General features: G+C 42.8%; 1 protein-coding gene across 3 annotated transcripts in view; it reads right to left on the bottom strand.

Moving 5' to 3' along the window:
- The window catches only part of EIF2AK4 (eukaryotic translation initiation factor 2 alpha kinase 4), a 96,793-nt gene extending 95,025 nt beyond the window's left edge, over nt 1–1,768 (bottom strand). For 2 of the 3 annotated variants that reach the window (XM_058541207.1, XM_058541208.1), the window contains exon 1: nt 1,582–1,767. In XM_058541207.1, the coding sequence (XP_058397190.1) occupies nt 1,582–1,725 (144 nt within the window). In that variant the 5' untranslated portion in view covers nt 1,726–1,767. Of the gene's footprint in view, nt 1–1,581 lie in introns of all 3 variants that reach the window. The other variant, XM_058541210.1, reaches the window with a different exon arrangement.
- Nucleotides 1,769–12,904: the final 11,136 nt, after the last annotated feature.

Below are 12,904 nucleotides of genomic sequence, written 5' to 3'. Positions count from 1 at the left end.
TTTGGATAAAGAATTATGGGCCTTTCCCTGAAGACTGGCAAATAGCAGGCAATAATAAGTACCTGTTGAACGACTACACTCTGATTCATTCTTATGATCATCAATTATTTGCCTGTGGGGCCTATGAAAGTGTTGAGGCTATGAGCCCACACACCTCTGGCCACGGACAGCTATTTCAATTCTTCTGCCTGCCTTTGTAGTTTTTGTTTGGTCTTGTTTAGTCTTCTGTCTTGTTATAATGGCCACTAGCTGTAAATTCTGGGATCATCAGTATCCCTACATGCAGCAGCTCCTTTCTCCTGTTTTTCTGCAGCCTTAGGACTAGATAGCTAAGCGTGTATAAAGTAAATAAAGTGGCTCTGAATGAAGTCCTAAGGGCTTTGCAGTCTGGGTGTACACTTTGTTTCACCTATTTTGGCTGCTTAATGAGCCTACTTCCTGATTCTCAATGTTTAGTAACAGAGAAGTTATCAGATTACCAGAAAGTTACGTTCTTATCTTATTATTCCCACGTATAAGGGGAATATTTACATTTTCACCCTTTCAGGTTAAAAATAACTATTGAAGTTAAGCACTAGAAAAGTAAGCTCCCCGAGGGCAGGGGGTTTGGTCTGTTTTGTCCAGGGCTCTACTCCCAATACCCAGAACAATAAACATTTAATGCAGGAAGAACACTTTGGATGCAAGAATGTTTTGCCCTGACAGCTCCGGAAGAGCCTATTTGTTGAGGAACTCCTGGATGTGTCGATGAGGCAGAGGTTGTCAAACGACAGAATTAAAGGCAGATGAAGGAAGGTACTACTTTTTAAATGGTAATATTCAGAGACATAATAGTTCGGTAGATAACTTTTCAAGGATGGAGGAAAAACTCTCAGTATCAGCTTGTGTGTCTTAACTTACTTTCAGACAAAAAGGAAAATGATATTTTAAACCAAATGCCTTTTAAAAAGGTCTAGACTCAGCTCACTTCCTCTCCATTACAGCTAAGATGGATGTATCTACACTCTCTGCGGTGTGCCTTAGAAGGTACAGAAGGCAAGTTCCTCCATGCCAGAAAACACAGTAAGGATGCCTCGGGATTACGTGGTTTATAGTTTTGAACACACACAAGGGTGAGACTGAAGAGAATTCTAATTGAGGGCATCAGTAAGGTCTGCGCAAGCGTCCAAAAAGCGTTCCCAGAACGAAGTTGCCAATGGATCTTTATCAATGCGCTGTTATATCAAACTCAAGGGCTTTCAGAGAGCAAAAAACAAGGTCAAGATTAGAAGAAGGCAGAGATGTTACTGGAGTCAGTGGGAATGAGAAGCAGTGCCACGTAAGAGAGAGAAGCCGACCTGGAGAAAAGGCTGTGAGAGAATTCCGCCCCCGCGGGGGTTCTGAGAACCCGCGGACAAGCTGCGGGTGCAGGGACAAAAAGTAAGCGTGGGTGCAACTGGCAGGGAGGAAAGGACAGCAGAATCCTAAAGGGGGTCGCGGCTCAGCTCCGGCAGGGCCGGGCCAGGCCTGGCCGCTGGAGGTCGCGCCGAGGGAGGCTGGGCCTCCGCACGCCAGCGCCGACCGGACTAGCCACGTTCCTACCGATCCGCACGCGTCCGGCCGTAGGTCCTGGAAGTCGGCGCCGTAGATGGCCTCCAGGGCCTGCAGCTCGTGGTCCTGTCGCTGCGGATAGCTCTCTGGCGGCTCGTCCCGACCGCGCCCGGGGGCCCCACGACCCCCAGCCATGACAACGCGGTGGCCGAGGCAGGGCGGCCTTGTAGCGGTAACGATGAGCCCCGGGCGGGCTCCGGGGCTGGGCTCCGCCGCGCGCGGGCCTGTGGGCGGGGCTCCGTGCCGGGGCGGGCCCGTGGGCGGGGCTCCACGTCGGGGGCGGGTCTATGGACGGAGCTCCATGCCGGGGGCGGACTCGTGGGCGGGGCGTCGTGCCTGGAGGCTGCTTTGGCGTCCCGCCCGGGCGAGGGAGGGAAGCTGGGAATCGGCTTTGCCTACTTAATGCGGGAGAATCAGAGCAAAGGAATCTGCAGGAAAGTGGGAGATCAAATCAATCAGAAGAGAATGATAACGCCAAGTGGTATCGTTATTACGAAATAAGTCTCTTTAACAGAAGTGTCTGCTGGAACTCCTTCACCCTGGCGTGGGTAGTGAGAGGAAACTCTTCAAGTGCAGACTTCAATGGGTTTTCAAGTCACTGACCATCTCACCTTCAAACTTCCTACAAGACTACCAGGACTAAAAATCGTGACCACTACTCCCTTTTCCCCCCGTTTTGTACTCCCAAACTCATCCCTTAACCGTAGATTCAACATCCCATGCATGTTCTCTGTCTCTACATTCCCACCGTTAGGGATCTCCATGCACCAACGTGCAATTTCAACTGAAAAATGTCTTTCCAATCATGCACCTTTATGAGCTACATTTCCATGAAGAAAATTATGTTCCATGCCCAGTTTACTTAATGTGAATTTAGGGGGTCTTTCTATTATACCCTGCCTCCAATCATATTTTTTCAAGTTTATAAAATAACCTATCTACCCAGACATTGTCATTGCACTTCATCTTCAGTTGTCTACTAATGCTGCATGTCAGTTTAGAATAATCATATTACCTCAAGGTAGGTTTAAGTGACATTTCCTCTGTCTACCTTGCTTACCCCTATACTGTTCGCTAAATAATAATTATTTAGGTATCTTGCTGTCATCTATCCACTCAGTTCTGGCCAGATAACACAAATACACTAGTTTGACCCAAGGCCTCTTCAAACCATCTTCTCCTTCCCTCCACTGGGGACCTATTATTTTTCCAGTGATCCCTGTTTAGGTAAATGGCACCACCTTCCCCCCATTGGCCCAAGCCAACTAAGTGTGATCCTGGATTCCCTCTCAACTCTCACATCCAGATAGTCACCATTTCTTCAATGCATCCATTTCACTCTATTGCACTGCCACTAACTTAGTTCAGGCCACCATCATCTCTTCCCTGGATGACTTCAACTGCTGGAAAACCAGTCACTGTCTTCATTTTTGCCCCACTTTAAGCCATTCTTCCTATTGCAGCCAGAGTCATGTTTCTAAATCACAAATATGATCATAACGCTCCAATACTTAAAATCCTTCAATTTCACCACTAGTCTTTTTTATTAAAAACTTTAATTATGGAAATTTTCAAACATACATAAAAGTAGAGGAAATATTATAATAAACCTTCAACACCCAGCTTGAACAATTATAGATATCTTGCCTGTCTTATTTCATCACCCTCCACAAACACACACCTCCTTAGCAGTGAATCTCAAAGAAAATCTCAAACATTATATCATTTTTTTCTATAACTACTTAGGTATATATCTCTAACAGGTAAAGACTTTTTGCAAAAATAACATAAAAGCATTCTTACAGCTTAAAAATGTAACAATTGCTTAACATCATTTAATACCCAATCTATGTTCAAAATACCCCATTTGTCTAAAATTAGAATCTGTATTGGATGCTGGACCTATAAAGGAAATAATCAAAACAATCAGTTAAATTTGAGGGGAGGTCTGTGGATCAGATGGCAGGATTGTATCAGTGTTAATTTCCTGAATTTAATGGTTGTACTGTGGTCATATAGGAAAGTGTCCTTGTTATTAGGAAATTTCCACTACAGCCTTAAGGAGTAATAGGTATTATATATGCAATTAGCTCCCAAATGATTTAGAAACAGAGAGAGATGGTGATAAGTTAAATGTAGAATGTCAACCGTTGGGGAATTTAGGTGAAGGATATATGAGAGTTCTTTGGATGATTCTTGCAACTTTTATGTAAGTAATTGCCATCATATACAGTCATGCACTGAATAACGACGTTCCAGTCAACGATGGACCACATATACGACAGCGGTCCCATAAGATCAATACCATAGCCTAGGTGTATAGTAGGCTATATATACCACCTAGGGTTTTGTAAGTATGCTCCATGCTGTTTGCACAATGATAAAATTGCCCCACGATGCATTTCTCAGAACGTATCCCCGTCATTAAGTGATGCATGACTAAATCTTTTCTGTTCAAATCTTTTGCCCAGTTTTTAAAATTGAGTTGTTTTCTTGTTATTGTTTTGAGAATTCTTTATATATTCTGGAAGTAAGTTCCTTATCAGATGTGTGATGTGCAAAGATTTTCTCCCAGCCTGCAGCTTGCCTTTTCATTCTCTTAAGAGTGTTTTACAAAGAGCATAGTTCTTACTTTCGAAGAAGTTCAATTGATCAATATTTTCTTTTATGAATTACGTTTTGTTGTCACATCCAAGAAATTTTTGCCTAATGCAAAGTCACAAAGATTTTTCCCAATATTTTTTTCTATAAGTTTTATCTTGATTATGGTGATGGTTTCACAGGCATATGCATATCAAAAAGTTTCACATTTAGTTCTATTATGCAGTTTTAGTTAAAAAGTTAAACATATACCTACCATATTACACAGCTATTCCACTCAGGTATTTACCCAAGAGAAATGAAAGCATATGCCCATACAGAGACTTGTATATGAAAGTTCATAGCACCTTAATCCCCAAACTGGAAACAATCCAAATGCTCATCAGCAGGTAATGGACAAATTGAGGTAAAAACAAATTGAGATATATCAATACAATGGGATACTATTCAGCAATAAAAAGAAATACACTATCTATATAGTAATAACAAAGATGAATCTCAAAATAATTATGCTGCGTGAAAGAAGCCAGACAAAAGAGTACATACTGTATGGTTCCATTTATATAAAATTCTAAAAAATACAAAGTAACAGAAGATAAGCCATTCCCTGGGGTAGGGAGGACAATGGGTGAGCCAGAGGGAGGGATTCCAGAGGGACAAGGAGAAACTCTTGGGGCTGATGGGTATGTTCATTATCTTGATTGTGGTGATGGTTTCACAGGCATATGCGTATGCCTGTTGAATATATGCAATTTATTGTATGTCAATTACACCTTAATAAGCCATTAAAGGTTGTTGTTTTGTTTTGTTTTACAGTGGTTTATTTAAATCAGGATCCAAACAAGGTCCACACATTGCATTTGGCTGCCCTACGTGAAATAAAGGGTTAACTCAGCAGGCTTGGGATGTACAAACTCTGTATATTCCAAAGAAAAAACTGGCCCTTAACTGGCTCCTGGGAGATAACCTCTAAGACCCTGCAGCATCCAGCCTGATAAGAGTGTCATTGTATAAGTGGGGTTCACAAAAAACTTGTCAGAATACTCCAAGATTTCATTATTCTGCAAGCCCTCCCTAAACTCTTAGGTCAGTTCTCCAAGGAAGAGTACTTCCCCATGCTCTCCCTGCTCCCCAAAAGTACATCTCCTGGTCTTGCTGTTCACCCTCAACTTCTCAAGGAAAAATTCCAAGATTGTTTGGTTGTTGTACTCCAAATTTTAAAACCATAATCCCCTTCCCCTTCATTCCTGAAAGATATTTTCACTAGATATAGAATTCTGGGTCAACAGTTCTTTTCTTTCAGCACTCAAAAAATGTCGTGTCACTTCTTTCTGGCCTACACGGTTTAAATAAAAAATCTGCTGTCATTCACATTGTTTTTCCCCTATAGGTAACGTGGCATTTCTCTTTGGCTACTTTCAAGACTTTTTCTTTGTCTTAGTGTCCAGAAGTTTGACTATGGTGTGTCTTGGTGTGGATTTCTTTGAGTTTATCCTGTTTAGGATTCACTCAGCTTGTTGAATCTCTAAGCTTACGATTTTTTCCAAATACAGGAATTTTTCAGACATTACTTCTTTAAATACTTTTTCTGCTCTGCTCTTTCTCCTCTCCTTCTAGGAGGTAAAGGCACTTACTTGTTGTTGCAGCTTTCTGTGGCCTGGCAGCCAGAAGCAGGAGAAGTAATGTGGCTCCTGCTGCTCAAGAAAGTATGAAATAAAAATTGCTTAGTGACTTTTGCATCACTTTATGGGTGTTTGTGTGCATTTACATATTTATATACCCAAATGAACCTTGTCCTTTAAATTCTGGGATAAGTTAAGTATATACTTCTATTCCAATGCCATGCCATTACTTCAAAGGCAGACTATGAGTCATAATATCTTATAGTCTTATCTTTTAGCAAAGAAGATATTGTCTTGATCATTTAATTCACTAGAATTGGTCCTAGATAACTTTTGGCTCTTTCAAAAAAAATCAAATTTATTCTTAAAGGACATATTTGTTATGAGCAGGGATGCAGGAAAGAATGTGCCAGCTTCTGAAGTTAACTGTGAAAGTGGAGTCTCAAAAAGGTGTTGAGAAATCATGATATTCTTCAATAGCTAAACAGCTTCCTAAGGTGACTCCTTTAAAGGTGATAATACCCATGGATATTTTAGTTTTGGCATATTCACTATTTAAAAAACTAGTCGAGTTGCTTTATGATCACTATGTATGTGTGTGTGTCTGTGCGTGTAAGACTACTGAGGCTATCTGGGGGAGGGGAGTATTCAACCTTCCACCTCCCAGGTATTCTTGATGAATTTAATAGCAATCTATAGGTGTAAGAATGATTACAAATGGGGAAACTGCATTAGGAGATATATTCATAGATTCATATCAATAGGAAACTATTTCCCAGTCCACATATTGAGATAATTTGGAATATATGAAGGACTGTACTAGTATCTTTTAAACAGATAATTGCTTTGATGGTAATTTAACACACTGAAAACTAAGAACCATAAAGTAAACATATTAGGCCAACAATGTAAAGGCTAAATCCTGGACTTCTAAATCTTCAAGCAAAATTTCCCAAAAGCCACTCTGTCCTTTGCTAATTGTAAATTAAGTGGTTCTTCCATTTTTTGAAATACAAGGCTCATTAGGCAGTATTTTATTTAAATCTACAAAGAGAGAATTCTTTAAAATTTTGAAAGGTGATGCTTTTTTCCACCTTTAAATTTGTTTTTTTAAGTGTCAATAAACAGGAATCGATCTTATATAGATACTTTTTATTGATTTCCTACAATGTGCCAGATACTGTTAGAGGTTTTCATTAATTTGATATTTTATTGTCCTTAAAACAGCCTTACAAAATAGGCATTTTTACCCCTATTTGGTAGAGGAGGACACTGAGCTTAGAGAGGTCGTGTAATTGCCCAGCGTCACAAATGGAAATGGTGGAGCAGGCATTCAAACTCACGTCCAACTGACACCAACTCTCATGCTGGGCCTCTTGCCCCTACTTTACTAGACTCTTTTATCCTGAGGGAGTTGGTAGGTTTGCCTATGTAAAGAGACAATCTGAGTTTCCAGGAAACAAGAAATGGGTTATCACCTATACTAAGCTTAAGTACTCTCCAAAAAAGCCGTTTAAATGACATAAATTTATCAGAGACTAATATGTTTTTGGACATGAAAAAACCCAAGAGTTCAATTCAAAGATACTCAGAGGCTCTATTATCAGCTATCACTTATATTTTACAAGGACCTAGGATATCCTTATTGCCACTACCAATAGCCACAGAGATTATTTAAAGTCCTGACTCAATACCTTGCATTCCCCAGAAATAAAATAAAGTTTATGCTCTCTTAAATATGCAGACCCCAGTTTTCATAACTCTATCTGCCACGATAGGCTGAGTTATGCTGTGATAATGGGCAGCTCCAAAAATCTTAGCTGTTTAGTACAATAAAGGTTTATTTCTTGCTCATACACAATTTGTTGTGGGTCTGGGTGGCTCTCCAGGGCATCTGCACTAGCCCCCCCAACCCCCATATGGTAACTCAGAAACATAGGTTGCTTCAACATTTCAGCTCTTCCAGTTCAACACAAGGCCCTTTCCAGAGTCGCAATGGCAGGTAGCTGAGAGACTTGAGAATCACAGCTTTTCACTGCTGCAGCCCAGAAATGATTCCTCACTTCTGGTCACGTATCATTAGTCATAATAGTCACATGACCCTACCCACCTGCAAGGGCAGCTAAGAAAAATAGTCTTCTATGTGCCCAGAAGAAGAGGAGAAGGAGATACCATTGAACACTAGTAACGTCTACATAATAATCTGCATTATCTATATCTTTTATACAGGCATAGAAATAGCCACTTGGAAACAGAACCACTTATTCCAGATGGGTAGCCAAGGGCCATACAGACCCCTCTTTTCTCAGCATGCTGCTGCTTGAGCTTACCAACTCAAAATACTCCCATTCCTCCAGCTTTTCTCTCCTCTCCACCTTTAGTGAGAGGCCATGCAGGGGCAGGTGAGGGTGTGGTGGGGGACAGGAGGGAGGAGGGGGAGACCTTCAATGAAGAAAGGGAAGAAGGAAGGGAAAATAAAACCCATCAGCTCCTCCTCACTTCCTCCCACCACTTTGGTCTTTGAAATTATCCTAAATCCTATTCCATCTCTTCTTCCGCCTGCCCTAGCCCCTGCCTGCTCTTCAATAAATGCCCAAGAAAGTTGGAATCTGGGAATTCTCTTGAAAATAGATCCTATTTTCATTCTATTACATTCTATAGATATGGAAAGACTCGTTATTAGCACCTATATGCAAAATTTTCCAGTCACTATACCATAAGAGTATAAGAGAAAAAAAACAGAGAAGGCAATAGGCTTTTAAAAATTACCTGTTGCCTTTTTGTTCTAGTCAGACCTTCAACTGATTGGATGAGGCCCACCCACATTAAGGAAAGCAATCTTCTTTACTTAGTCTATGAGTCAAATATTAATCTCATCCAGAAATACCCACATAGACACACCTAGAGTAATATTTGGCCAAATATCTGGGCAACCTGTGGCCCAGTCAAATTGACACATAAAATTAACCATCACCTATTTCCCCAGGGTTATGAGAAGGAAAATCCCTAAGTAAATCCCAGTAGGTATATGATTAAGGAACAGGTGATTGGAGAATGTGAAAATCTGTTCTATTCCACACTACTGTATTCTTGCCTTCCCAGTGCAAGGGCGTTAACATCTGTTAAATGAGTGAACTACTGGCACAAGGAGAAGAGTAACTCTTTTAAATGCTGTAGAGACTGAAGGAGGCAAACCTATAGACTGAGGAGGACCTCCCTGAGAGTCCTTAATCCCCAGAGCCTCTCACTCCCTCTTTTTGCCCCCACTCTTCCCAAGAACCTTATCATCGTGCTTATTATTTCTCTAGGGAAATGGATCCTGAGTGCTAAATAACTAACGTAGAAACTTTGGGAACAGAAGGTGTTTTTAAGTTGGGAGAATGCCTTCTTGCACTATTCATTATGGGAGAGGATTGTTACTTGTAACAGCATTATCTAAGAGCTAGAGGTTGCTTATTTTTTACTTCATCTCCCATTATCTGCTTTTAGTGTACCTCCAGAAAGTTTTAGATAAAAATTAGCACATAAACATATAGGTTGGTGGTCCTAATCACCTGCCTTCAGCTATAGCTGTGTACCTGACTGCTGCCAGGTGTTAATATTCACCAGCTCATGTCCACGTAACCCCTGTAAAGTAACTGAAGTGGACTGTAATTAATTTGTTTTTTTTTCATCTCTTCAGGTTTAACTCCAGGAAAAATATACTTTAAATGAGACCTTTGAGGGTTTTTTTGACAAAAGAAAAATAGGTATTATAGCAGATTATATTTTCCTTAAATGACTGCAACATCATCTTTCATTCCACATGCTTTTTTTTTTGTTTTTGCTGAGGAAGATTCGCCCTGAGTTAACATCTGTTGCCAATCCTCCTCTTTTTGCTTGAGGAAGACTGGCCCTGAGCTAACATCTGCAGCAATCCTCCTCTATTTTGCATGTGGGTCACCACCACAGCATGGCTTGATGAGTGGTGTAGGTCTGTGCCTGGGATCCAAACCTGTGAACCCGGGCCATGGAAGCAGAGCATGCTGAACTTAACCACTATGCCACCAGGCCAGCCCCTCTTCCTCTTTTTATATGTGAGCCCCCACCACATGGCCACATGCTCTTTTTACAGTACGACTGACATTCCTCCTATTGAGAGGTATGGTCTATGTCCTCTCCCCTTAAATGTGGTGTTTTTTTGATAGCTTCAACAAATAGAGTACAGTGGAAGCGATGCTATGTGACTTCTGAGATTAGGCCATACAAGTCAATGCGGCTTCTGCCTTGTCCTCTTGGGATTCTCTCTTGGAATGCTCTCTTTTGGAACATAGCTGCCAGGCAGTGAGGAAGGCAAGCAGCCACATGCAGAGGCCACATATGTACAGGTATTCCAGCTGACAGCTGAGGTCCTCTGAACAGCCAGCATTAATTGCCAGACAGGTGAGAGAACAAGCCTTCAGATTCCAGACCCTGGCTTTGACTTTGAGCTGTCTCAGCTGATTTCATGTGGTGCAAAGACAAGCTGTCCCACCGAACCTTGCACAAACTGCATATTTGTGAGCAAAATAAATGACTGCTGTTGTTTAGGCCACTGAATTTGCAATGACCAGACAAGTATAAATAACACTACTATAGATACTTAACATATACTTAAATCATGTCCAATTTCTTACATCAATCTTAAATTCTCTTATAATTCATATAGCACACAGCCCTAAGAACCATGCCACTCTATACCTGTCCTTGTTCCTACATTTTCACAAAGCAATCTGTCCATAAGTCTGAGAATTATGGTGATCTCAGCTGATCAGGTTATTTTATTTATTTATTTTTTGTGAGGAAGATCAGCCCTGAGCTAACATCTGATGCCAATCCTCCTGTTTTTGCTGAGGAAGATTGGCCCTGGGCTAACATCCATGTCCATCTTCCTCTACTTTATATGGGACACCACCATGGTATGGCTTGACAAGCGGTGCAGCGGTGTGTGCCCGGGATCCGAACTGGTGAACCCCAGGCCACTGCAGAGGAGCATGCGCACTTAACTGCTGTGCCACTGGCTGGCCCCTGATCAAGTTATTTCTTGATTCAACCTGTACCCTAACACCAGTTTAGGGGCTGTAGAGAATTTACCGGTATCTTTTCAGAATAAAAAAATGAAGAGAGGTTTCTTGCTTTATTAAACACTCTTTACAACTGCAAAATTGACTCTTTCCTACACCCTTATCCCAATCCTTCTTAGCAGTTTTGAATAAGGGGTGTCAGGCGAAGGTGAGTAAAAGGGTATTTTCATAACTGTTAACAACTCATTTAGACACACTCTTCCCCAACCCTTCCTAAAGGAGTGTGCTGGATGTTGGTGAATTATTATTACACTTTTTGCTTCATAAGGATTATAGCGTAAGGGGTTTCATCTGGAAAAATATGTTTGGGCTCCCATAACAATTTTTTTTTTTTGCTTAGGAAGATTGTCCCTGAGCTGACATCTGTGCCAACCTTCCTCCCTTTTTTGTATGTGGGACACTGCCACAGCATGGCTTGATGAGTGGTGTGTAGGTCCACCCCAGGGATCTGAACCTACCAACCCTGGGCTGCAAACCAGAGCTCGTGAACTTAACCACTAGGCCACTGAGCCAGCACCCCATAACAAATTTTAACTACTAGAAATGGCATTTTTTTTTTTGAAAATACAATTAACCAGTAATTTTCCCTCTCCTCTTTTTTTTTGGACTCCAAAACGTTTAAAATACCTGCTTACATGAGTGATTATTATGTGCAGGTATTGTGAGAATCCAAAGATGTACAAGACATGGATTATTTGCTCTTTGAAGACGAGTAAGTAATAAGGGTTACCAGTGAAGGCGTAGTAGTCATATTGTAGAAGGATCCGCCTTGAGACAACCAAGAAATAACTCTGTATTTTAATAAATTCTTAAGAATCCTGGGACCTAGTCCTATCAGTCAAGATGTCAAAGCTCTCTACCACGTCCTTCATTTATTAAAAAAAATCCAGTTTCCATTAAGTCAAAACAAACAGATCTTTAGTTGTCTTTTCCTGTCTCATTTCTCCTTTTCTTTTCCCCAGATCTTTTCTCTGGGTGCCTTACAAGTTCCTCTCCCCATTTGGCTTCTCTCACTTGACTGTTTCTTCTCCTTTACTTGGTTATCCCAGCTTCCCAACCTTTTGCAACAGCTCGCAGGAAATCGCTCCCTCCCCAACTCTTCATTCTCGAAACCCACCAGAGCTGGGTTATACTGTGTACCTTTTATAAACGAGGCTCAATAAAAAGGCCCAGGAAACCGTGCACTGGCTTCCTAAATTTCATTTTTTTTAAGTGCTTCAGACACCCAAGGCCTGACTGAGGAGTCAGGAGACTGGGATCCCTGCCCACGTGGTAGCGACCTGTAATCAGGAGCCTCAGGCACTACTGACGAGACAAGGAGGAGTAACGACACTAGTATACGAAGCGGAGCTCGGGAGGAGCCACAACAGTGTCCTGCGCGCCTCCCACTGTCCCCGCCGCGGCAGTCACGCTCCAGAGGGCCAAGATGGCGCCGTCCTGCGGTCGCCCAGGCGTGGGGGGCGGGGCCTCTGCGTCACGTGACCGCCCCCGCGGGCCGCGCGTACCCCACTGCCCCAGGCGCGCGCCGGGAGTCTCGCGGCCGAGGAGACAGTGGCCGTATGCTTCTGGGGCGTTCTTTGGGGTTCCTCACAGCCGCGAAGCTCTCTCCCGGCAGCGGAAGGGCGGAGCGGGGCCAGGAAAGGGGGCGCTAGGCCGTGCAGAGGCAGAGGGGCTGTGGAACGGGGACCCTACAGCCGGCGCCGAAGAGGGAGTTTGGAGCCCCCGGCAAGGGGCGGGGCGGGAGGAGACGGCGCGGGCGTGCTGGTGACGGCCAGGCGCCGAGGGCGAGGCTGTTGGGGAGATACAGGGCATTCTGCGCAGTCCATGGGCGCCGTTGGGGAGTCGGGGGTCCCCTCGGGGCTCCGACCACTTGGCTTGGGCATTTCACAGGTTTCCCATCGCCATCCAGCCTCGAAGCTAACAGGATTGAAAAACGGCTTCAGCCAAATGTTCTCTTTCCTGTAAGGAGAGGGGCTGAGCCCGTCAGCC

Source organism: Diceros bicornis, chromosome 5 (assembly GCF_020826845.1).
Source record: "Diceros bicornis minor isolate mBicDic1 chromosome 5, mDicBic1.mat.cur, whole genome shotgun sequence".
In the NCBI taxonomy this organism is placed as follows: domain Eukaryota; kingdom Metazoa; phylum Chordata; class Mammalia; order Perissodactyla; family Rhinocerotidae; genus Diceros; species Diceros bicornis.
The sequence above is the reverse complement of the archived record's forward strand: the minus strand, read 5'-3'. Positions and strand labels throughout refer to the sequence as shown.